Source organism: Cetorhinus maximus, chromosome 2, assembly GCF_964194155.1.
Source record: "Cetorhinus maximus chromosome 2, sCetMax3.hap1.1, whole genome shotgun sequence".
Taxonomy (NCBI): Eukaryota; Metazoa; Chordata; class Chondrichthyes; order Lamniformes; family Cetorhinidae; genus Cetorhinus; species Cetorhinus maximus.
The window spans coordinates 124,381,817-124,407,415 of NC_135880.1; the positions used below are offsets into that span (position 1 = coordinate 124,381,817).

Below are 25,599 nucleotides of genomic sequence, written 5' to 3' on the forward strand. Positions count from 1 at the left end.
TTAAAATTGTGCCCTCTTTTTCCACTATTCCACTAATGGAAAGTGGTTTATTAACCCTCATACTGGATTACCCCTTTCCTTTCTATGTTGAAGGAAATGCAACCTGGTCTATATAACATGTTCACAGTTTAAACCTTAGCCTGATCATTCTCATAAATCTGTCAATTATGCTTGATGCAATGCCCAAAACTGATTTCACTACTCTGGATACTGAGAATTAGACACTATTACATAATTTGCAGCCTTCCTGGAAATAATAAAGTCCAACATTCCATTAGTATTTTTGTACCTGCCCAGTGACTTGAGTCAGTCTGAAATCAAAAATCCTTTTGGATAACCCAGTTTGTCATTCTTGCCATTTAGAATATTTTCTAGCCAAGATGTCATGATACCAACCTTAACCTTACAGTTCCCTATCCAAGAAAATGGAAGAAAAACCAATGCTAGAAAGACTCTGCAGCTCTAGCAGCATCTGGAGAGAAGAATTAACAACATTTCAAGTCCATATGACTCTTCAGAAAATGGAAGTCACCAATCCATGTATACCCATAACTGACAGAGTAATAGGCTGTAACTTACATGCCTTAAATAGTGGCATGACATTGGTAGTCGTCCAATTGAGTTTGCAGCCTTGATTATGCAATATAATTTGAATTAATCGCACCTAATTCTGGGGTGCAAACAATTAGTATCCATCTTTCATGTTTCATGAAAAATTATAATAGAACTATAATTGTTATTCACTTTTCTTTGTATTTGGTATTTTGACCTTAAGACCACATTATTAGTTACCATCTTTCTCATTTGTTTAAAAAGCTAGTGTCCTTGTGCCTTGCAAGCTGTTTTCTCATAGATAAGCTTGACAGTTAATGAGCTTTTGAGTTCTTGCTACAGGTTTTACATGTCCTTGAATTGATATGGTTTAAAAGCTAATTTATCAAAAACATCAGATATTACCTGATTTTGAAGTTTCAATTTTCAATATCTTTAGCTGCTTTCCAAGATGAATGAATCTGATTTTAAATAGCCTTTAGTCATGTTGCTGTTTTTTGTTTTAATTGCAGTAAATTTCAATGCATAAGTTCAGGTTGTGCAGAGGCAAATTTAAAATCCCTCAGCACTTGCTTTTCCCTTCAGTAATTTTCTAAATTGCGGTACAGCCAAGGTGATGTGTTTGGAATAAAAGCAAAGAACTGCAGATGCTGGAAATCCAAAACAAAAACAGATACAGATATACCTGGAAAAACTCAGCAGGTCTGGCAGCATCGGAGGAGAAGAGCACATTTAAACTCTGCTCTTCTCCTCCGATGCTACCAGACCTGAGTTTTTCCAGGTATTTCTGTATCTGTTTTTGTGATGTGTTGGAATGGTCAGTATGAGTCACGGCTCTTTTCATAGCTATTCTTTTTAGATGTCACATAGCACTTTAACATCCATGGACTTGAGTTAAAGTTCATAGTTCAAGAATTGTGTTTGGATCAGTTTTGCAACCAACCTTTAAGCAATGGGTGTTAGCCTTGGCTTTTTGGTAGCACTCTTCAGTGAGGACTTGGACCAGTGCAATCTGGACTGACCATCAGTGCAGTACTAAGGGATTGTAGTGAGGCACCACCTTTTGAACCTCATTTGCTCTTTCTGCTGTTTGGTTTTTTAAAAAAAAGGTATTTATGACACTTCAGTTCTAAAGAATTACACAAGCCAGATTGTGTAGCATTGAGCTAATGGCCTAGATTTTTCACTTGTGCCAAAAGACTAGTGCGACACAAATGACTCACTATCTTAAGTGCAAGTGTTAAGTATTTTGACCTTGTGCCAGAAGTAGGTCTCTCACTCTGAATTAATCACCATTGGTTTTCCTGACAATTGTGCTTGTTTGTGGGCCTTTGAGGAGCTTCAAGATGAGTTGGATCTTTGGATACAAGGACACAACAGTATGTGTAGAAAGGTTGAGATTTTAAAATTTAATAACTAAACAGTGTACCTCATGAGAATAGTATTGTATATAATTCTGTAACCTGACTTAAGTGGTGGATTGACAGATTTTTTACAATGCTTTTGTGAAACCCACTTTAGGTTGTGTTCACTACCATGTTACCACTCTTGAACTTAATAGGATTATTTTAACTAAAATTGTAACTTCATTTCAAATTGTCAGATGTGTTCATAGAATATGGATTGTGGGATCATTGTCAAAGTTGGCATTTATTGCTGATCTTCAATCATCCTTAAGGTGGTAGTGAACCACTTTCTTTAAACCACTCTAGTCTGTGGCATAAGTATAACCACTGCTACTAGAATGGGGTTTCCAGGATTGTGACCCCACCAATAAAGAAAAGCAATTATTTTAATGTGGGAACTGAAGGAATTTGGTGTTTCATGCACTTGCTGACCTTCTAGGCAGTAGAATTTCAAGTTTGGAAGTTGCTGTCAAAAGTCTCGACCAGTTACTATACTGAATCTTAATGGCATACCCTGCAGCCACACTGCACAGGTGGAGGGAGTGAATGTTCAAGGTGGCAGATGGGGTATTTTCAAATGCATTGTCTTAAATGGTGTCCAGTTTGAATGTTGGAGGTGTACTCATTGACGCACTCCTGACATGCATCTTTGTAGATGGTGGAAAGGCTTTTGAAGTAGGTGGTGAGTTCATCACCACAAAATACTTGGCTTGCTGTTAAAGCCACAGTATTTGACTTGAGTTTCTGGTCAATGGTGGGTATTCAGCATGCCATAAATGCCAAGGAGGGAGTGCTAATTCTGGAGTACAAGCTGGGATGTCTAAGCCCATAGCCTTTTTGCATTCGTGCACTTCATTTATCAGTGAACCAAACTGGCTGAAGACTTGCATCTGTGGTGGGGACCTTGGGTAGAGGATGGAGTGGATCATCCAGTTGGAACTTCTAGCTGAAGATCATGGCAAACTCAGCCTTGTCTTTTTGCACTGGCTGAAAATGCTCTGCCATCATTAAGAATGAAGATATTCATGAAGCCTTGCCATTAGTTTAATTCACCATTCATGATGGGTGTGGTAGGACTGTGAAGCTTTATTTTGATTCACTGGATATGGATCACATGTGGTGTATCTACACCACATGGACTGCAGCAATACAAGAAGGCAGCTCACCATCTTGGAGGGCAATAAATGCTGGCCTAGCCAGCAACACTATTCCCATGAATAATAAATTAATATGCACGTAGCTTCATGTGCCTGGTGATGCTTCTTGCATGTGCTTCTACACTGAACCAAGATTGATCACCACCTGGCTGAATGGTAATGAAAACAAGGCCATGCATTAGATTGGAATTCAATTCTGTTCCTGGCCTACAACACTGCATGGATGCCCAGAGTTGCTAGATCTGTTCTGACTACCATTCGAGGTGGTAGGGCCTCATTTGTGAAGATGAAACTTTGACCCCCCCACCCCCCAACCAGTCTTTGAGCACTGACCAATACTGTCCATTTTCCATCTTTTATAGATGCATCTGCAACTGGTGAACAAGTTAGTGGGTTTTCTCCTCCACCCCCTCCATGTTGGCTCTTGGGTGGTTGTTCAGGACTCTTAACTCCTTAACTTAAAGTCTGCAAGTACATTTCATGCCTTTGTTTCCTGAAGTGGTAACAGGCTGAGGGTAGCAGAGGGAGATAGTGGTCAATGGGGGGCTTCCTTGTCCATGTTTGACCTGATGCAGTGACATTGCATACAGTCTGGAGATGATAAATTCTAGGACCATTTTGTTCCTAGCTGTGGTATACAACTGCTACCTCTAGATTTGTCCTGCTGTTGGGACAGGACACTGAGGAATGGTGGAGCCTGAAACATTAGCTAGCCAGTTGAAGTTAACCATTGGTTCATGGTGGGCTGCATTAGGTGATGAGCAAAAATTAAGATCCCCACCAACCCCAGTATGGAGGTCAGGACCCTCAAAGCAGGCCCAATGAGTGCAATTTGCACAAGAATTGGGTAGAAAATTGAACCATTATGTTCAATATTTTAGTTTCTGAAACAATTTATGTAAAGTAATGCCTTGTTGCTTAGTTTGCTTTAATTCTAATTGATCCTCTACAAATTTGACTGCCATGGTAGAGAAGCACTTCACTAATTTCACCTAGCTAGTTATAAGGAAGGTTTTAACAAACATAGAATGTAGATGGTGCTATGTTGTACATATTGTATAAAATATTTCAAACAGTGGTCATTTCCGAGACCTCTAGAGCTGGCCGATCAGCTTCAGCTAGTGGCTTTGAATATTTGTCCTGAACTGACTAACTCTTTTTTGCAGGCTTGAATGAATGCCAGATGAACAATGGTGGCTGCATGCATATCTGCAAGGATCTTGTTATTGGCTACAAATGTGAATGCTCTCCTGGCTTTGAGCTAGTTGATGGCAAAAACTGTGGAGGTAAATGTTACTGTTTTATATGTGATGTTTGTAATAGCTTCATGAAGCTGATGGAATATTTGACTTTCTGCAGATATTGATGAATGTCAAAATCCTGGAACTTGCAGTCAAATATGTATCAACATAATAGGAAGCTATGAATGTGAATGTCACAAAGGATATAAGAATTCAGCGAATGGAGTTTGCAAGGCAATAGGCAAGTAGAAACTTATTCAAAAACTAGTACAGTACTTGTTAATGCATCAAAGTCCTGCTTGGTTCTAATTCTTTGCCTGGAAGGAAAAATCCATTGTAAGCAAAATGGTAAGCTAGGACCCAACCCTGAGGTGCAATATTTGCTACTGCAACTTCAGTTTTCAATTGTCTTAAGATTTATAATTTTGCACTAGATCTGGGGTTGTTCCCCTTAGTTTTAGAGGCAGTTTGGTGTTCAAAATTGGTCAAGAAATGGTGAGAAACTGTTCTGAGGGTCAAGAACCAGGGGACACCCAGAATATCAAAATAACCCAAGCTGGCATAATGAGCACTTTAAAGATCTAGAATGCACTGCCTGCATGATGGGGAAAGCACATAGAGAAACCACATGCAGGGCTACAGCAAAAGTGGAGCATTGTTTTACACTTGCAAGTATGGACACAACAGGCTGGCTGCCTTCTAACTATTCTGATTCTAAACTTTTTTGTCTTATGCACTCATTGGTCATCTCAACATACATGTCTTGGTGAAATCTATGTAAAGGTCCCACATGGCAGAGTGGTCAGGAAAGTGGGATCTCTTGGGATACAGAAAAATTACCAGGTTGGATCCAAAATTGGCTGATAGGAAACAAAGGATAATGGTTGAATGTTTTTTACAAATGGGAAAACTGTTCCACAGGGCTCAGTGTTGGGGCATTTGCTGTTTGTGTGCATTTACATTCATTAGACTTAAATGTGGGAGGCATGATTGGGGAAATTTGCAGATGACACACTGGCTGTGTAGTTGATAGTGAAGAGGAATGATATCAATTGTCTGGTTGAGTGGACAGAGGTGGCAAATGGAATTCAATCCAGAAAAGTGAAGTATGTATTTGGGGAGAGCAAACAAAGCAAGGGAATACTCAACAGGAGGTTGAGAAAGTGAGACCTTGGAGTGCATATCCACAGGTCCTTTGAAGGTGGTAGGACAAGGTGGTCAAGAAAGCACATGGAATGCTTTCCATTTTATTGGGCAAGGTATAAAATACAAAAGCAGGGATGTAATGATGGAACTGTAAAATGCTGGTTAGGCCACAGCTGGAATTGTGTACAGTTCTGGTGGTCACCTTACAGAAAGGACATAATTGCTGTGTGGAGTGTGCAGAGGAGGTTTTCAATGTTGCTAGGGCTTAAATTGCAGCTAAGGAGATTGGATAGGCTGGGGTTGTTTCTCTTAGGACAGGCTAAGGGGTGACCTAATGGATGCTTACAAAATTAAGGAGCCTAGATAGGGTAAACAGGAGGAAAGACTTGTTTTCCCCCAGTTGAGGGATCAATTACCAGGGGCATAGATTTGAGGTGATTGGTAGAAGGGTTAGAGGGGACATGAGTTTGGGCATCTAATTCCTCCCTAAATTTGTGGCTGAGGCTCAATGCATTAAAAGGTACCTGATGTGCATCTGAAGTGCTGTAACCTGCAAGGCTACAGGCCAGGTGCTAAAGTGGAATTTAAAATAAGCAACTAGTTTGTTTTTTCTTTGGATGATACAGGCAATGGGCTGAATGGCCTTTTTGCACTGTTCTATGGTTGACAGCTATTAATTGAACCAATATGGTATTTGTATCAGTAACTGAGTCAGTCATGCTGATGGTAACCAATTACCTGATGCACTTTTGGGCACTAGCTCTTTGTTGATGAAGATGGAGTATTTACAGAATTAGCAAATTTAAAATGTGCCACCATAGAATTTAATCATGGCATAAATGCCACCAAATTGCCCCTAGAAATTCCTGGATGTACCATCAACTGTTTTATTATCCTAATTTCAAAATACCCCACTTTTTTTTTTTTAAATTTACAATTGTAATGTTTTGAAGGATGTCTTGGGTAACTTACCTGCTTACTGCTTTGAAGTATTCTCCAGTCACACTTGCCAGCAAATTCAAGTTTAACTGTCTTTTGAGCTGGATAGCTAGGCAACATTTGCTGTCTAGGCTTGCAATTGTCTTTAGATGTAATGAAGGGCTACTGCCTGTGAAACTTTCAGCAAAAGTCACTGAACAAGGAGACTGCTTTCTATAAGATTCTCCTTCTTTACAATAGGGAAAGAGCCCTATTTGGTCTTCACTAATCGCCATGATATTAGGAAAATTGGATTGCGCCAAAAGGAATACACCCAAGTAGTTTGGCAGCTGAGAAATGCTGTAGCACTTGATACTGATGTTGCAGCACAAAGGGTCTTCTGGGCTGATTTGGAAGAGCGAGCAATTTTTAGGTATGTGTTCTTTACTATGAGCTGTAACAAAACTGCATTGGCGAAGCCAAGCTTTAAGGCTTTTTTTAGTCTGGGTACTGACTGACTTGCACAAGAATTTATTTTGATCTATGAACTGCATTGTATCCACAAGTGGACTTGCAGTAAACCTGTATCCAACTGTATTTGAATCAACATTATTTAAATCCTTTTGAGGCACTTGTTCAGCAAATGTTTAAATGTATCATTTGGGAAAACTAGATCAAGAGCAGAGTTCTCAACCTCTACCTTCAATCAGTTTAATCTCTGCCCTTGTAACTCCTGAGGACAGTTTTCAGGAAATCCACTTAGATTAATCACAATTCCTCTTGCCTGCCTGTACAGTGGGTTTTTGTCCTTTTTTTAATTTGGATTTGAATTCTCATGTTTTGTATTAATGGTTCACACTGTAGATAATGGCATGTACCTTCTAACTGTGTAAAGGACCTAGCTAGAAGTCAGCAAAACAATACCCATTTGTACTATAACCTATAGCTTATGTAATCTACATTTGATAAACTTGTCAACAGTGCAGTTCATTTGCCATTTGAGTTTCAATCTGTTTTGTAATGCTGATTTGCCTCTGACCTGGAGTCATGGTCTGATTTTTGAGCAAGCTTCCCTCCGTTATTATGCAATGTGATTCATTACTGTTTCTGGCCTTAATGCTTTGGCAAAATGGTACATGGTACAATTTCAGTACAGGTCACTTATCCTTTATCTGTAAATCTCAAAACCAAACAAAATCCAAAACTTTCTTTGAACCGTACCAACCTTTAGTGTGAAGTCATCTAGGTGTTTGTCTGCACTGTTTACCTTGTGATTTTTGAACTCGTCAAAGAAATTTTATTACAGGTACCCTGTTGTGATACATCTTTCTTTTCCAACCGTTTTATTTACTTTATAGTAAACTAAGTAATTTCAGTTTTTGGATACTGCATATAATCTCTAATCTGAAATGCAATCAGCCCCAAAAGTTTCAGATGAAGGATACTTTACCTATATTGGGTTGTGTGGGAAATATGTGAATGTTCTTCTATCAAACCTACAGATGATTCCTAATACATTTTTATCACTTTGCACTGCATACCTTGTGCTGACCTTTTGTAGGCTGGAAGTTAAATGCTAAACATTCTAGTGGATTGCGATGAGCCAAATGGGTCCACCTTGTTAATTTTATAAACTTAAGGTTGAGTGTATACAGTGGGCATGTGCAATCACTACCCCTTTTTAAGGGGCTATTAATTTAGAGACACTCCAACCCCAGGCTAAAAATGAGTTTGATATAATTTAAAATTAATATCCCTCGAGGGTTGGTTCATTAGTTTATTTCTTTAGCTGGTGCCACTTAAGGGGCTGCCAATTTAACTGAGTAACAAAAGTTTATAAAGACCCTGATGAATAGGGGGTTGTAAAGTTGGGAACTGTTTGTAATGCCTCCCTTTGAATAAATCTATAACTGAGTAAAGATTGACTTGTCATCTCCATGACAAGTTAACACTTTTCTGAACATATGAAATTAGAAGCTCCTGAAAATTGAACTGAGCTGGAAAACTTTACTTAACTGTAACTTTATCTGTAAACTTGCACTAAGCTCTGACTACTTTACAGTATGTCCATGGATAAACATGAAAAGACAGTTCGTAAATCCAGCATTGTCAAAGATCTTGGAATCCCTGTGGGAATTGCTGTGGACTGGATCTACAAACACCTTTATTGGACTGATTGTGGCACTAAAACCGTATCTGTCGCTAACTTCGATGGAACCAAAAGGAAAATCCTTTTTGATACTGATCTGATGGAACCAGCTTCTGTAGCTGTTGATCCACTGTCAGGGTACTGAATAGTTTTTCTTTGTAATTTGAGATATTGCACATTAAGGTATATTTTTTTGTCAAGTAGCAACAGAACTGGTGGTTCATTTTTTGATTCTTTATCTTCAATCCTAACTTTTGCTGCTTCTGTATATTGAATTTCTTTGGATTGTTTTGAGAACATGCACCTTTTTTCTTACAATTTATTGTTAACAATCTAATTTCAAAATTCTTCATGTTGCAATTTTGAATATTCACTAACCTGAAAATGATAACTAACCATCAGTTACCACACATCACTGGCACACAAACACTGACTGCATTGTGCCAGACTATGGAAAGTGAAAATATGGAAGATTTTTAGACACAAGACCTATTTAAAAGCATTAATTTTTGAGGCATTGCTGTTCTTGCTTATGACTGAACTTGGCTTTTATAGGTTTCTTTACTGGTCAGATTGGGGTGAGCCAGCAAAGATTGAAAAAGCAGGAATGAATGGAAATGACCGTGATCTTCTAGTGGCCAGGGATATTCAATGGCCACATGGTATTGCTCTTGGTAAGCAAACGATTGATCTTTAAAACTGGAAGGCACAGCTTTCTTTCTGGCTTTTTATGCAATGTATATTTTGTCCACAGATCTTGTGAAAGGTCGTCTCTATTGGGTTGATTTGAAGCTGCACGTATTATCGAGCATAGACTTGAATGGTAAAGACAGAAGAACTGTACTGCAATCAAGGGAATTCCTCAGTCATGCTTTTTCAATTACCATATTTGAGGCAAGTTGATCTAATGTGTAGAATATCTAATGAGCTAGTTAAAACTAAACTATCTTCAGCTTAGACTAAGATTTTTCCTTTTTAAATGGAAGGAATTGATGAGGGCAAACAAGTAGATTGGAAGGAAAAATCTGGAGATGAAGGTAATGATGCTACAGAAGCTTTTCAAAAAAGCTGCCAACTGAGTTTGTACTGACTAGAGCACAAGAGGCTCGGTGGCATAAGGTTGAAGGAGCATTCTGCAAATGAAGGCTGAGGACTGAACTTAACAAGTGAGCTGGAGAAAACCATATGAACCTAGGTATCCTGACAGATGGCATAAATAATTATTTGGAGGACTTGAGCCATCATTGTCAATGCATTCTGCTAACTAGTTGTGATCAGTGACCATATTAGACACAATTTGTTGTTGCTGCTTTATTAGAATTGCTGTCAAAATGGGATTAAAGTTGTGCATAAAGTCTTGCATGTTAATTGGGGCATAAGGAACTTTTAAATAACTTGTGCAAGTGATGGTAATTTTATTTCTAACTTGTTCCAGGATCGTGTGTTCTGGGTTGATGGAGCAAATAAAGCTGTGTATGGAGCCAATAAATTTACAAGCTCTAATGTAGAGGTTTTTGCTGCCAATCTCACTGAACCTCTAGACATCACTGTTTATCATGCACTGACACAACCAGCAGGTGAGCAATCTGGCAAGATAATTTTTAAAGCTCCTGCCCGTTTTGACATTAGATACTAGGCCAGTCATTACCTTCCCCCTTGACGTGAGGCTAGATATGAATTGACTTTCTCCCACAGTAGCATGAGTATTAGAACATTCAGGATAACTTTGCTCTCTTTCTCTCCATTTAGTTCCCTGCACCAATATTTTGATTTGACAATATCCCTCCAGTATTTCTCATTTGTCGTGACTGTTTAAACCTGACCTACTTTTCAACAAAAAACAATACTGGGAAAAACTCCAGGTCTGGCAGCATCTGGAGAGAAACAGTTGACACTTCAGTCCATATGACTCTTAAGAGCTGAAACAATCAGGAAGATATAAAAATGAACAATGGACTTTCCAACACTAGCTGATTTATTGTGCAGATACTGTCTTGACCTCACTAGCATCAACAACTTGGCTACTTTCTTTAGACTTCTAGACCCTATTACTTTGTGCAAGGAAAGATTTTTTCCAGTAAAAATGTAAGGGAATGAATAGCAAAACTTTAAAAGCCTTGTCACTTGAAGACAATGGCCTGGATTTTGCTGTAATGAAATGGCACCAGTAGCATTTGACTGTCAGATTGCCTTATAATAAAAATTGAACATAAAAATCCAAAAGTTCTTGAAGTGCATGGCTCCTACACTGAGCTATTGGAAGTCCTTGCTGAAACTTAACACTGAAACCACTAATGTTGTGAACTTTGCCCAATAGTTCCACACTAATTGCTGATAAGGTTGGAGGTGGTGCATTCTAGGAGTGAGCTCTCTACTGTCATAAGTGGCAACTATTGCCAAACAACAGCTCTAGCTTCAATTTTTGCATTTGAAATTTTATTCAATCTCCAATTTCAGTCAATCTAATCTTTTTTTTTGTTTTGCTTCCATTATTTCCTGCTTTTATGCATCCCTGGTTTGGACTCTGATCCTCCAGATGCAACTCCTGGATTTTCCCAAATTGATGTGGTGGACTAATCAAGTCAGTGATAGAACTTGACTCCAGGGTCAGAGGCAGGGTTTGGTGTGCATTGTCAGGAGCTGAACATGTGCAGTTTCAGAAGTTGGTTGATCCATAAAGCTAGAGGTGTGCCCAGTACATGACAAGGGGCCAGGCTTTGCTGGAACTGTGCTTGCTACTTGGCCTTCCAACTCCGGAGCTAGTCTTCTGGTTCTAGTTTGAATCCAGTAACAGTGTACTTGCATCCATCGATGGCAGATGCACCCACTCTGCTGACTGGAAGATCTGGGCCAATCTGTTTGAAGAGCCTCACTGTTTGCCCTGTTCTCATCAGATCCCCTGTGCAGGGCACTCTGCTGGAAATCCCCACTTAAGCCTGCAAAAAAAAAAGTCTGGGCAGATGTCAGTGAGTGGCAAATATTTCCTTCGCAACAGAACAAAATTTCAAGTTAATTTTGTAGCCATCTGCTTTGAAGTTCTAATGCTGTCTAGATGGCATCAATTTCCACACTACAATATCTAAATGGCTACATCACATTTATTTGTGGTTACTGACATGCAAGTGCTGCTCAAAATACAAGTTTTTATTTTTTTTATTTTTAATCGAGGACTGGTAGTAACATTTTTCTGTCTAAATTTGATTGTAGTAAAGTTGGCAATTTAAAAATGCCAATTTAAATGGTATTCAAAACTAGATTTGGGAATAAAATTTGTTTTGCTGCCGTCAAAAGGATCCAGACTATGAACTGGGCTCTTTGTTGCAGGCAAAAATTGGTGTGCTGAGAATCTGAAGACCAGCAGCTGTGAATACATGTGTCTCCCAGCTCCTCTGACAGAGAGTCACAATTCGAGATACACTTGTGTGTGTCCATCTGGAATGAAATTGCAGGAGGATGGATGGCATTGCAGAATGGGTGAGTAAATGAGGTTTCCTTTTGAGTTTGCAACACTAATGTGCAATCTAACCTTAGCTGTAGTTTTGGGCTATAACCGGCTGTTAACTGAGCAGGCAGCATCTTATCAGACTGGGTACTGGGGCAAGAATTATGCATTTTAATTTGAATTTGGGTAAAATGACCTAAGATTTCAATATTTTGAACATTGATATGTTGCAACTTTGGCATGTAAGATGCTAGTCTTTAAGGTCTAACAAAACTAACCAGATATTTCACAGGAATGGGAGAAAATGAAGGACTAGGAAAACCAAAAGCACAAGTTTCTTAGCACTTAATTAAAATGGGCAGCCCATTCGATATTGCACAATTCTTCCTTTTCCTGCAGTAGGTAGTATCATTGCCACTGACTTTTCAGTATTTCTGATCCCAGAAAAGTAGAATATGGCTTAATTGTGCTTTTTCCCATTAGTTGCTACCTGTGGAACATCGGACTTTGTTTGCAACAACAAACAATGCATACCTAGTAGGTGGCTGTGTGATGGTAAAGCTGATTGTGAGGATGGATCTGACGAAAGTACAGAGGTCTGTTGTAAGTACTTACCTCTAACTTTTAAATAAAAAATTAAGTGTACTTCTAGGATTTATTACCATCTGCCTCACAGTTGGATTTCAGTTTTGTCGTAATCTGATTTGGAACAAAACTTTCCTCTTTATCCAGCTACACAATTTAGCGCTGAGGACATTTTAGTATTTGCTTGTTAGCAATCCTGCTATTCCCTAAACTGTAGTCCAAAACTGGCTCAAAATTAGATTATCCCACAGATTAGAGTCCAAGTTCATGTTTTACTCTTACCACTGGCAGATATTCCCAAGTTAGTTAAATTCAAAATTGATACGTTAGACTTCAGCAATGCAACTTGGAATCTGGTATGGGCTTTAAATGTTTACTCCCATGATGGTTCTTGCTTTGTATTTTCCACAGTGGACATCTAGCACCCAAAGCCTAGGTGACATTTCTAACTGAACAGTAGCCCTATAAGTTCTAAACTGTATTTTTTTAGGATGTTGAATTTTTATACAAATCACATTAACTTCATTCTTTAGAGCTTTCCTCCCATCTTTAACTTGTAATGGGCAGCAGTGATCCCTGTGTTCTATTTGCTTTGGAGACTTGGGTAACCTATTGATATCCTGGAAGCTTGCAATTAATCAAACTGGACAAGTCACAGTACTTATGGCTACAAGAGCTGATCAGAGACTGGGAATTCTGTGGCAGGTAGCTCTCTACCTGATTCCCCAAAGCTGTTCATCTACCAGGACACCCTGAAGGCTTCATTTGGGAGTTTCGACATTGACTTTGTGGGTGAAGCTTTCTCAGTATCACCAAGCCTGAAGTGTGCCCTCCTAAAAGTAAGCTGATCAGAGGTGGGAACAGAATACAATCCCAAACCAGTAACTTGTCCAAAATTCAATCATCTGCAGTATGCTGTCTTTGCTGCAGCAGAACTTTACAGGCATAGATCAAACTTGGCAGTTGCCTATGTACCCACCAGAACCCTACAGTAAACCCCAGATGGCAAACATGTCACCTTCACAAGAATACAGTTGTAACTATTAGCCATACTTTTCACACCCCCTCTGCTTTCCTAATGGCCTTCACAACTGCACTTGAGGGCTACAATATTGCACTGTATCTGATTATGGGCTTTCCCTTATCATACTGAATAGTCTGACATCTGGGAGCGCCCCCCCCCCCCCCCCCCTCTTTTGCGGGAACAAACTTTGTGCAAACATCTCTTATACTATTGATCAATATTTTTATGCCTGCAATTACTTTCATCTATACTTAGGAATTTTTGTGCCAGCTCTCTTAATCTGCCCTAGTATTGAATTTGCTTTCAGATATGAAAGGTGAAAAATTATAAAATGAGAGCATCTATTTTTTTCAGATAAAATAACCTGTCTTGGCCATAAGATCACCTGTGGCCCTGGATCTCTTCAATGTATCCCTGTTGCTTGGCAGTGTGATGGAGAAAAGGACTGTAGTAATGGTGGTGATGAGATTGGCTGTGGTAAGTTAAAGAAATGGCCTTTCTTTGCCTTCACACATGCAGGGAAAGTGGAGGCATTAGTGAGGGTTCAAATGGGAGTGTAACAATCTACTGAATTTGATTGCAACAATTAATATTGAAATAAAATCGGTGAGGTTGCAATAGCTTGGCAGCTATAAAAATTAGCTTGGTCTTTGACACTGAACACCACTTGCAGCAGACTATTAACATGTAGCCAAGGTACTTGACAGAATGGCATTGCCATCAGATTGTAAGTATTGCAGTTTCTCCTAAGACTATCGTAGATGAACCCAAGGATGCTTCAAGTTGGTACTTGCAGCTGTTTTTCTTTGTTAAAACAAATTGGTCACGAAGCCAAATTGGGTATTTATGCTCCATCTAATTAAATAGATCTAATCGCACACACTTTGTTCCCATATCTCTTGCTTTTTTCTACCTACAATGTTAAATTTCTGCCTCGAACACTAACTTGTAAATGCTACAACTCCACTTAAATTTCTCCTACCTTTTTCTAACTACCATGCATTTAAACTGAGACACATGTTCTAGATTCCAACTATTGAAAACTGTCGGCTTCTGCTTATAATTTGTTTTTATAAAATAGTGCTATTCTAATAGCCTCACTCATGTATTTCCTCATACCAGGCAGTATTCTGGTGAATGTGCAAGGTACCTTTTTTCTAGAAACCTGCATTCTTCTAGTGCAAAACATAGTACTGTGCATACTACTCTTGGGTTTGTAGCTTTTATGAAGGCTCATTCTTGAAGCTAGAAATAGTGTAATGTTGAATATAGTTTTGGGATTTTTTTTCAGTAAAAACTAAAGTGCTACTCCGCCTGTACCAAGTCCCAACACTGAATCTACTTCCAGCATTGGTTTCATGTATTAAGATTTTAGCAAGTTTGCAATACCATAATAGAATCCACCTTCAGAGCTTACCATGTAACCACTGCAATTGAGCAGAACATTATTCAGTGTTCTTTTCAAATACAGTTGATCAAACTTTTGACAGTTTTGTGACCTATTTGAATTGCTTGCTTAATTTACAGCTGCAAAGCTACTTGGGGAGGAAAGAGCATATACTATATTCAGATCACTTTGAAGTTAGTGTTTTAAGTTGTATTTTAATATCTTTCAGCTAAAATAACTTGCAGCCCTGTGGAGTTTACTTGCTCCAGTGGTAGATGCATTTCTAAGACATTCGTCTGCAATGGTGAGGATGATTGTGGTGATGGAAGTGATGAAAACAGTTGTGCTTCAGCTACCTGTGGCATTCATGAATTTCAGTGCAGTAGTTCAGAGTGCATACCCTTGAATTGGGTATGTGATAACAATGTGGATTGCACTGATAAATCTGACGAGTCACCAGAACGCTGTGGGCATAAATTTCCCCCTCCTGTGGCCTGCTCTCCCAGTGAGTTCCTGTGTGATTCAGGTGAATGTATCCACCGTCGATGGTACTGTGATGGTGACACTGACTGCGAAGATGGAAGTGATGAGGCTAACTGCCGTAAGTAGATTATTTGCTTGCCCTTATTGACCACACTAAGTGCAAAAGTATAGCCAAAATGCAGTCTAGTTGACTTCACTTGCAATCTCAAATGCAAATTGTTAAATGATGCAAGTAAAATTATTTTATTCAATGCCAACTTCAACTGAATCATGTATTCAGTTTATGAAAGAGACCTAAAGCTGAACAAATGGCTAGGTTCTAGACCTGTATCTCGTTTCAATCAAATTGAGACATTGCCCTGCAGAATACATCCTATACATTCTTTGGACGAATGCCTTTTACCTACTTTGAGCTGAGATGAAAGGATTACATATGGAGGATTATAAAAACAGCTGAAATGCAATTGCAAATCCTTGATCAAAAGCAAATTGTATTGTAGGCCTACCTCTACAGTGTCTTAAATGCAGAATTATACTGATGTAAGTACAGTTATTTTTCAACTTGAGCAGCAAGGCCAGAGTGTACCCTATAGAGCAATTTAAAATTTGAGCTGAAACCTGTTTCATTTTGCTGACATGAGATTGTCATGTTAAAAACTTCCCAAATTGCAGCCCAGCATGAGAATCTGGTACAAGTCTCCAATGTTATCACTGTAAACTAGTTCAGGTTGTTTTTGCCTCCCCCAAAAAAACCTCAGCATGAGCAATTCTGAACATATGGCTACATGAATGTGATGTAGCTGCACAATTACAATGTGTGCACCCTTATGGGGAATATTATCCTTCCAGTATCCTCCTAGTTATAATCTGCAAACCCCAAGAATGACCAGTTTATTCTTTCTGATGAGCAATGCTAATTGCCCCAATCTTGAGTGCTAATTTTGTGCAAGATCCTCTTGTGGCATCTTTATTGGATGCTTTGTCTTTTTTGTGTATATATGAAACATGCTGATCATTCCAAAAAATGGATGGGATAAATCTCAATTGGTCTTGGCATGTTTGCAGATCCGAAGTCTTAAGACCCTATTTTGAAAACACTTCCCATTTATTAAGTAAACAAATTTTTTTTCAGCTTCTCTAACATGTAGACCTGATCACTTCAGATGTCATGATGGCAATTGCATACCTGGGAATAAGAGATGCAATCTATTTAGGGACTGTAATGACGGTAGTGATGAAGTCGGCTGCAAGAAAAGTAAGTAAATATGACTCTCGGCTTGATAGCAGGACATGCCTTCCAAAGCACTCATTTTCTTTTTTGGGCTATAGTTTCAGAATGCCCTGGGCCTACTGACTTCAAATGTCAAAGTGGAGAATGCATAAATATCACCCTAGTATGTGACCACAAGCAGGACTGCAAGGACTGGAGTGATGAACTTACTGGATGTAGTAAGTGAATAGTGCTATAAAAAATCGATTTTGTACTGAGAATCTCTTGGGTTGCACTAGTTTAAAACAAAGTTCATGTAATAAATACCAGGGGTTAAATGTCCCTCTAAAGAGAAAGAAATCCACAACTGCATCAGAACTTAATGCTAATCTTTCTGTAGGAAATAGGCAGATCCATCAAATCTGGTTACTAGAGTTATTCTCCAGCCAATAGTAAATTGTCTATCAGGCTGCAGTTAGCGGTGGTTTCAGAAATTCACTACCTAAAATGCAGCATCCATTGCTGGTGTGGGGTTGATTAAGCATTCTGTCCAAAATTGGAACTGCTCTGCACATGAGGATGTAAAAATGATCCCATAAAATGTATTGGAAGTCAGTTTGGGGTCTTTAATTTTGTGGAATAAAAACACCCAATTTAGCACTCAACATTTTCTGTATGATATAACATTTTCTGTATGATGTGCAAGGACATTCAGGTAAATGACTGCACAATAATTACTTGTGACCATTTTATTCTTTAGACAAAAATGAGTGTTTGAAGAAGAATGGAGGTTGTTCTCACTTCTGCCAGGATCTTGTCATCGGTTATGAATGTAAATGCCCTACTGGTTTTGAATTAATTGACCTCACAACCTGTAACGGTAAGTTTAACTTTTTTTGGCAAAATCTCAACTACCTTTTCTTGAATCCTGAAGTTTTTTTTGGTTTGGTTTTTTCCTCAGACATCAATGAGTGCCACAATCCTGGATCCTGCAGCCAAATTTGTATAAATACTGAAGGAAGCTACAACTGTGAATGTCGTGCAGGATATCTTATGGATCCAGCTAATGGAGCTTGCAAGGCAGTAGGCAAGTATGAAGCCAATGGAACAGTATAACATGGATATTTAGCAATATCAGTTCAATGTTTGACTATGATTTGACTGTTTATTTGTCTAAATGGTGTTAACTTACTATCCATAAACCAATAAGGTGGTTCCAGGATCATAGTCAAACATTGAATTGATATTGCTAAATATCCATGTTTTACCTCCCCCACTCTTTATTTATCTGGGCTTTTCAGGTGCACATGTGCTTCGCTTGTCTGATTACCATTCCATTGATTTTTTTTTTAAACCGACTGTTCAAATAACATGAAATTTAGTGGGTGTGAACAACTTAAATTTGAGCTTTTTTAAGGGTTCCCTTCTCTTGCAGATTTAACTCTTCAAATACAAGCACTTAAAGTACAGGCCCTTTTTAACTTGAATCAGTAAAATGGCACATCAATAGCTATGTACTGCAAATGAGATCCATTATTTGATGCCTTCAATCTTTGGCTATACCTAGAATATCAATGAGTGGCATTTCCCTTAATGTTGTACCGGAATAACTATGCTTATAGATTTAATTTAATCTTGTGGTTACCTTTGCCAGATGATTAACTTGCCTAATAGGCCTGCTTTTTTGAAATGTGATTTCATGGTTTAAGGTCATCTTTTTTGTAGGAAAAGAGCCATATTTGATCTTCACAAATCGCCATGACATTAGGAAGCTAGGACTACATCACCAAGAGTACACACAAGTAGCTATGCAGCTAAGAAAAACTGTAGCACTGGATGCTGACATTGCAGAACAGAGAATCTTTTGGGTTGACTTGGGCCAGCGAGCAATTTTCAGGTGATATACACTTAATACTGTTTGTACTAAATTTGGACGTAGTTTTTTCTGTCTACCACATGTGAATTGTATTGTCTTCTGAATTTGATGCATCAAACCTTGTTTTACCAGGAGCCTTTAAGTAATTTGATTTCAAAGACCTGTGAAGTTTGCTTTAAACCACTTTGTACATGTTCTTTCAGTATGCTCATGAACAAAGGTGGTGAGGCTCGTATTTCCAAAATCATTGATGATTTGAAAACCCCCGTCGGAATAGCAGTGGATTGGATCTACAAGCATGTCTACTGGACTGACCGTAGGACTAAAACTATATCGGTGGCTACGTTTGATGGAAGCAAAAGGATGATCCTCTTTGACACTGACCTAAGGGAACCAGCTTCTATAGCAGTTGACCCACTTTCAGGGTACTATTGTCTATTGTATGAATAAAACAACAAACAAGGCATCTGCAAAAAATCCAGATGCTTCAAACAGTGCACCTTGTCTTTAAATTTTAAGACAATTGTCATTCTGGCATTGATGCCTTGGTTCTTGGTGCAATGCTTCAGATATCAACTATTCTAATTCTGGAGTCATTCTATCCCTTTGACTTGGGCATTCATTTGCCTTTTAATGGCAGGGTGCAGAGGTAAAGGCAAAAAGCCATTGAGGGTTGGTTGGTTGGTTGGTGGAGGGGGTGGGATGATGGCAGAGAAACTCCTCCCTGAACAAATGTTCAAAATTGTGCATTTAAGCACATAGTGAAAATTTTAAAGTTGTTGGAGTTGGCCAAATTGAATTACTGAGAGTAAGTGTTTGTGCTGACTGCAACCTCTTCTGTAAGAAACCAAATAGGAAGTGTACGCTAGACAACCTGGAGAATTGACGTTGTAGATCCTGATTGGTCCTGTCTGTATCATCTAAATCAAATGGCATTGCAACTTGCTATAACTATCTATCCCTCTCTTGCTGGATCATTACTGGATTAGAACAAGTGCTATCGTGCATTTTGTTTGTTTGGTTCTAAAGCATCCGTTTTAATTTACAGTACCACTTTTTTTTAAACTACATTCAGTATTTCAAAAGTTTTCAAAAGGGTATTTGCAGATAAAACAGCCTTATTTGAGTTTAGTAAAACATTTGCTCCTCATTGGGCACTTCCAAGGGTGTCTGTTTGTTTAATACCTATATTTGCTTTAAAAGGTTTATATACTGGTCAGACTGGGGTGTCCCAGCAAAGATCGAAAAAGCAGGCATGAATGGCATGAACCGTCAACTTTTAGTTGCCACCAAGGTTCAGTGGCCAAATGGCATTGCACTTGGTAAGTAAGGCTTTTTATAAAGGTGGACTTCATAGTTTCAAGCTTTCTTTCTAAATAGTGCTTCAACGTCCACAGATTTTGTGAAAAACCGTCTCTATTGGGGTGATACAAAGTTGCACATGATATCAAGTGTAGACCTAAATGGTCAGAATCGAAGAACAATATTGCAATCTCAGGAATTCCTTGCACATCCCAGTGCAGTTGCATTATTTGAGGTAATACAATCCTTTATATACACTGGCTTGTTTTAACAGTTTTGAGATGGATGGTCGCACTTAGTATTCTAGTTCCAAAGGTTGTGCACTATTTTGCTATCAAAAATGCTATTGTAAAGAATGAAAAACAGCTCATGCAGACAAGGAGGTTGAATTTGGATATGCTGAAATGGAAAACCAAATAAAGCAGGAATTGTACATGTTGGGAAGGATGAGTTGAAAATACCAGGATTTTGGTGTTGAACATCTCTCATCCAAAATGGACATAAATAGGCTATTCAAATTTAGAAAATTGACATTGTAAGGTTTGTATTGAATCTTTACTGTTATGCTCAAACTTAAGCATTCTAAATTGCCTTAATTGTGCAGGCAAAAAAATGCCATTTTCATAATGCTGGTGATGTTAGTTTAATCAAGTTGAAGCCTGGCATCTTCCCTAAACTCTAATATATTTCCAGGACCATGTATTCTGGGTTGATGCAGAGAACAAAGCTGTTTATGGAGTCAATAAGTACACTGGAAATAATGTGGAGGTTTTAGCTTCAAATGTTGAAGCTCAAGACATCATTGTTTATCACAAGCTAATACAGGCACCTGGTAAGAAATCTAGAATCTATTAATGGCTTGTGAAGGGAAAATGGAACTTGGATTTTTCATGCAGAGATTTTTAGGCTTTTTTCTCTTCCTATATTCTCTTTACTGTTATGGAACAGTTCCATTTTCTCCAGTAATTTTTCCATGTTAGACTTGAGAGCTGTGGCTCATAGCATCAACGAGTCTACCAATTTTTAAAATGTTTTGTGCTCCCATAATATGGGTTGTTTGAGTTGCTAGTTTATTGGATTCTGTATGCACGGATGCATTCTGGAGTGAACTGTTTGGACTGAAGTTATCCCAGGAATTGATCACTGCATCAATTATCCATCCAGATTTGTGGGGAAAGCACAGATCAACATTCAACTAATATCCAATTGAGAAATTGTACAAAGTCTGCAATTTGATTTTTCTAAAATGCTAAAACTATGGTCATTCCCAGTTTCTACTCCAGTCCATATGCTGAGTCCCTGCATGGAGATTTGCTAATGTGCCTGAGTAGGCACAATCTGAATTTGGTTAAACCAGACCACTCAAGGTTATAGCAACTTGCAAAACAGAGCTTGAACTTGCACTGAGATTTGATTTTAACGTGCAATTTTTGTATTCCCAGGGAAAAACTGGTGCCAGCATGGAGCTTGTGAGTACATGTGCCTTCCTGCTCCTCAAATTAACAGTCACTCAGCAAAATATACTTGTGTGTGTCCATCTGGAATGGAGTTGAGCAATGATAAACAGCAGTGTCACCCAGGTATGAGTGTCTTGAATAAACCAATGCTGGAAACACAGCAGGGCTGGCAGATCTGGAGAGCAAGCTAGTATTTTGGGCCAGACAAAACACAAGTTAAATATAATAGGGTTTTGGCAAGTGTTTTTGGGGGCACCATGGTGGGAAAGATTTTGAAAGAGAAGGTTTGTAACAGAGGGCACAGGATTTAAGTAAGTTTTCATGTTGTAAAGTGGAAGGGAGTGGTAATGGGCAATTGAAGACATAAAAGGCCTCAGGTACAAATGGCAGGATAGCTGTCCGAGCATAGTATTGGGCAGTTTAGACATTTTCAGCCTAACTGGAGTTAAAATGATTAACCTCATTTGTATCTGATGTAGAAAAATACCAGGTACCCAAAAGTACAACCAATAAATGGCTACAAGAAGCCAAATGAAGTTTAAAGCTGCTAAGCATGGAGGCACTAGAACATTGTTGCATCACTATACTTGTGAACCTATGGAGAATATAAGTACGCTCAAATCCAGGTTTGATAGACTGAGGCATTAGCTTATTGGTTTCAGGTGGAGTTTTGTCTGCCTTTTGAAAATGGTCACAAGGCTATTTAAATAGTCCCCATGAATGCATGTAATTGGTGTTGCAATTTGTCCGCAATATAAAAACACAAATCAAATGTAACTGACATTTTAAAGGCTTATGGCAGAATGCTTGCAATCAGCAACTTATTGTGATTAACCAATACAGATCAGTGGCCCAGGAAAAGGGGGTGACAGTTGAAGTTGGTCACTTGCATACAAACCCATGTTTATTGCACTTAAATTGGTTGGCTGTACCCTGTTTAAGTGTTTGAAGACTTGATTTTGAAACTAGTAGTTATTTAAATCTAAATATTGGATTCATGTGAAATGCTTAAATACATTTGAGCAACACCTTCCTTCCAATTGACTCATTGTGGAAAATGGTTAGTGCTTTTTCCTGATTATTGGTGGCTGCTTGAGTTGATTACCAAGCAGAAGTACATGACAGTTTAAGCTTGCTTTGCATTATTGAACTTAACAGCTGCTCTGGTTTCTTTACAGTAACTGCACATACTTCATCTGCAAATGTGTCTGCAATGGCTTCAGGTTTTGCCTCAGAATTTGCCTTTCGTTTGCCTACTGTATCACCAACAATCCTAGCTACTTCCGGAGGTAATACAGAATTAGCAAGCAGCATGAATTCATTTAACATGCATCTGAACTTCCAGAATAAATAGTAGCTTTGACAATAAACCAACCCTCTCTGCTTCACTTTGGCCTGGTTCCCAGAACTAGAATCTGGCATTTCAAAGGGCTTGTGTTGAAATTGGAACTTAGTTTCAGCAGTACCTCAAACTTGGCTGTTAATGAAGTTAAAACCAATTGTAACAACCTGGTTTATTTGTAAAACATTGTACAAATCTTAATTTATTTCTGCTGTGAGTGCAAGGTTCATTTGATGTTTGATTCATGGTAGATTGGTTAATGGCTCAAAGATCTAGTTTTGCCAGGTTGCTTGGCTCAAAACCAAATGCTGGAGCAATGATTTTGCAGACCTATTGATAGACTTCCCATGATTTAATGGGCTCCCATGTGTATTCTAGTAACTTGATGCTTTAATTGTATGTAGTGCTTTGAACTGTTTGACTAATATATTTTGAACTGCTTGTGTAAATGGAGAAGATATTTTCCTTTCAGATATAAATTCAAACGCCTCTCTTAAAGAAAAGTCAAGAAAAGGATCTACAGCCATTTGGGTCATTTTTTTTCTTGGTAAGAGCATGTTTTGAGCTTTAACTCAATTTGCTTGACAATAGCCCTTTTGTCCAGTAAGGTAAATAGTAATCATAAATTTGTTTGAAATTGCATGCAGGAATTGATGTGGTTAAGTCTTGAAGGTTTGTTTTGCAAAATTGGCGCTAAGTATCAGACTACTAGAAATGGTTTGGCTTATTTTTTGCCAAAATTTGATATCCTTTGGATTTCCTAATGCTATTTTTTTTCTTCAATTTCAGCACTTCTGACAATCACTGGCTTTATTGGCTTCTTTATTTGGCAATCCTGGCAGAAGAAGAATATGCAATACACAAGTTTTGAGAATCCTGTCTTTCAGCAAAAATGTTCTGACTGAACCAATAAAGTTTAATTTGGTATTAACTAGAATTTTGCCTAATTGCGAGAGTTGGCTGTGAACTTATTAATGAGCCATGGCCTAAGGTGGGATTGATTCTGATTGGCTGCTATTGTAATTGGTCATCCTGTCCATGGATTAGGAAAGAAAATTGACCAGTTGCTCATTCCTGTTCACTGCAACATCTAGTGAATACCTCCTGGATATAATGTCAAGTATGGTGTCTGGCTAGTCTGCAATACCCTGCAGCTGAATAGTCTTTTGGACACGAGCTGCTGCAACAGGGCCCCCAAAACTTAATGAATGGAGACTTTTTTTTTGTTATAAGAGATCACTAACCATTAAAAGGACTAATTCTTTAAACCCTGATTGGGGGTGGGGGGGAATGTTAAAACCATAAGGCTTCTAGTGGTAATAGATATATCTGTATTGCAGCCTTGGCTGGCATGCCATACCTTTAATTCTGCATTCGAGCTAAAGCATACCCCACTTTTTTTCAATGGCTAGCTTTTGAACACTCCAGTTGGCAGAATGGTTTTTCTCTAGGAATTGGAAATATTGTTTTATTCTACCAATGTAACAATTTCTCCTTTTTTGGAGGCACTTATGGTTCAAATGTGACAGCAATCTGTATTTTAGTGGCTGTCAATTGTGGTCTTGCCCCCATGTATGCAATAGGAGTTTTTATTCATGGTGTGGGCATCACAGGCTAGACCAGCATATTTCCCATCCCTAATTGCCCTTGAAGGTTGTAGTAAGTTGCCACCTTGGACTACTGCAGTCCATGTGGCATAGGTACACCCACAGTGCTGTTGGGGAGGGAGTTCCAGGATTTTGATCTAATGACAGAAGGAATGGCGATACATTTCCAAGTCAGGATGGTGAGTGACTTGGAGGGGAACTTCCAAATGGCATTCCTCCAAATGGCATTCCCATGTGTCTGCACTGCCCTTCTAAATGGTGGTTATGGGTTTGGAAGGTGCTGTCTGAGGCTTGGTGAATTCCTGCAGTGCATCTTGTAGATGGTACACATTGATGCCACTGTTTGTGGAGGGAGTGAAGTGTGACAGCTTTGTCCTGGATGGTTATTGAGCTTGACTGTTGAAGCAGCACTCATCTAGGCAAGTGAGTATTCCATCACACTCCTGGCTTCTGCCTCATAGATGGTGGGCAGGCTTTGGGGAGTCAGGATGTGAGTTAATCACTAGGATTCCTAGCCTGACCTGCTAGCCACAGTATTTGTATGAGTAGTGTTACAACTGGGATGGGAAGTGTGAATTATCAAGCCCCACTATTCTGCAGGCTGTAAATTAATTTAAACTTCTCACCTGAAATGGTTAATTGTGTACCTATACCTCTTGTACCAGAGACTCTGACCATGCTGCTTTTTAAAAACTGAGTGATTTTATTTTAAACAACTACTTTCAAGTTGCCAGTACTAGTTAACATGTAATTGGGAAGTATACCTATTTATCTCCTAAGAATTTCCCCTAGTGCACATGCACAAATAGCCCCTCTGCAGAGATGGGTTTTGGAGGATGGGCATTATAAAATAAAGGCTAAAGTCTACAGGGTCTCGACACCAAGAGTTCTCAAAGACCAGGCTGCTGGTCCCAGTGGATGCCTGTATGTTCTCAGCACTGGTCTCTGCTCTGCAGGTCCAAATGCAGACTGGTTACAGGCTACAAGTTGATAGCCATATACACTTTAAGGTAAGTTAGAGAGCTGCCTTTCCTCAGCTTGTTCTCCAACCAGACCTTCTGGCTTCCTGCATGCCAGTATTGCTTTAAATCTGCTTCCTGCAGCTTTCTCCCTTGGGATTGAATCTTGGAACCTTCCTCTGCTCTTTACTGTCACCTTCCACAGAACTGAAACTTTTTCTTGGCTCTTGCTCTTCCTTTGTGAAGGTGGTCTTAAGGCCCCTCCTTTGTGTCACACTCCTTGGCCTTGGGGCCTTTTTTTTTGGTTCTTTTGGGAAATCTACTTTCTCTGCAGCTCCCACTCCCCATATATCCAG

General features: G+C 38.9%; 2 protein-coding genes across 2 annotated transcripts in view; both read left to right on the forward strand.

The window, feature by feature from the left end:
- Positions 1–12,512, forward strand: part of LOC144691383 (very low-density lipoprotein receptor-like) — a 41,503-nt gene extending 28,991 nt beyond the window's left edge. Inside the window, exons 20-27 of the mRNA XM_078559430.1 lie at positions 4,282–4,401; positions 4,475–4,597; positions 6,682–6,853; positions 8,483–8,707; positions 9,125–9,243; positions 9,324–9,463; positions 10,005–10,146; positions 11,894–12,512. Coding sequence (XP_078415556.1) covers positions 4,282–4,401; positions 4,475–4,597; positions 6,682–6,853; positions 8,483–8,707; positions 9,125–9,243; positions 9,324–9,463; positions 10,005–10,146; positions 11,894–12,051 — 1,199 coding nt within the window. The 3' untranslated portion in view covers positions 12,052–12,512. The remainder of the gene's footprint in view (positions 1–4,281; positions 4,402–4,474; positions 4,598–6,681; positions 6,854–8,482; positions 8,708–9,124; positions 9,244–9,323; positions 9,464–10,004; positions 10,147–11,893) is intronic.
- LOC144691391 (very low-density lipoprotein receptor-like) lies at positions 12,082–23,605 on the forward strand. The gene is made up of 17 exons (XM_078559441.1): positions 12,082–12,166; positions 12,495–12,614; positions 13,975–14,097; positions 15,237–15,608; positions 16,623–16,745; positions 16,820–16,939; positions 17,461–17,580; positions 17,662–17,787; positions 18,426–18,597; positions 18,780–19,001; positions 19,780–19,898; positions 19,974–20,113; positions 20,572–20,710; positions 21,321–21,458; positions 22,514–22,624; positions 23,150–23,224; positions 23,467–23,605. Exons 1-17 carry the CDS (start codon positions 12,082–12,084, stop codon positions 23,580–23,582), a joined length of 2,421 nt encoding a protein of 806 aa, XP_078415567.1. The 3' UTR covers positions 23,583–23,605.
- The last annotated feature ends 1,994 nt before the right edge of the window (positions 23,606–25,599 follow it).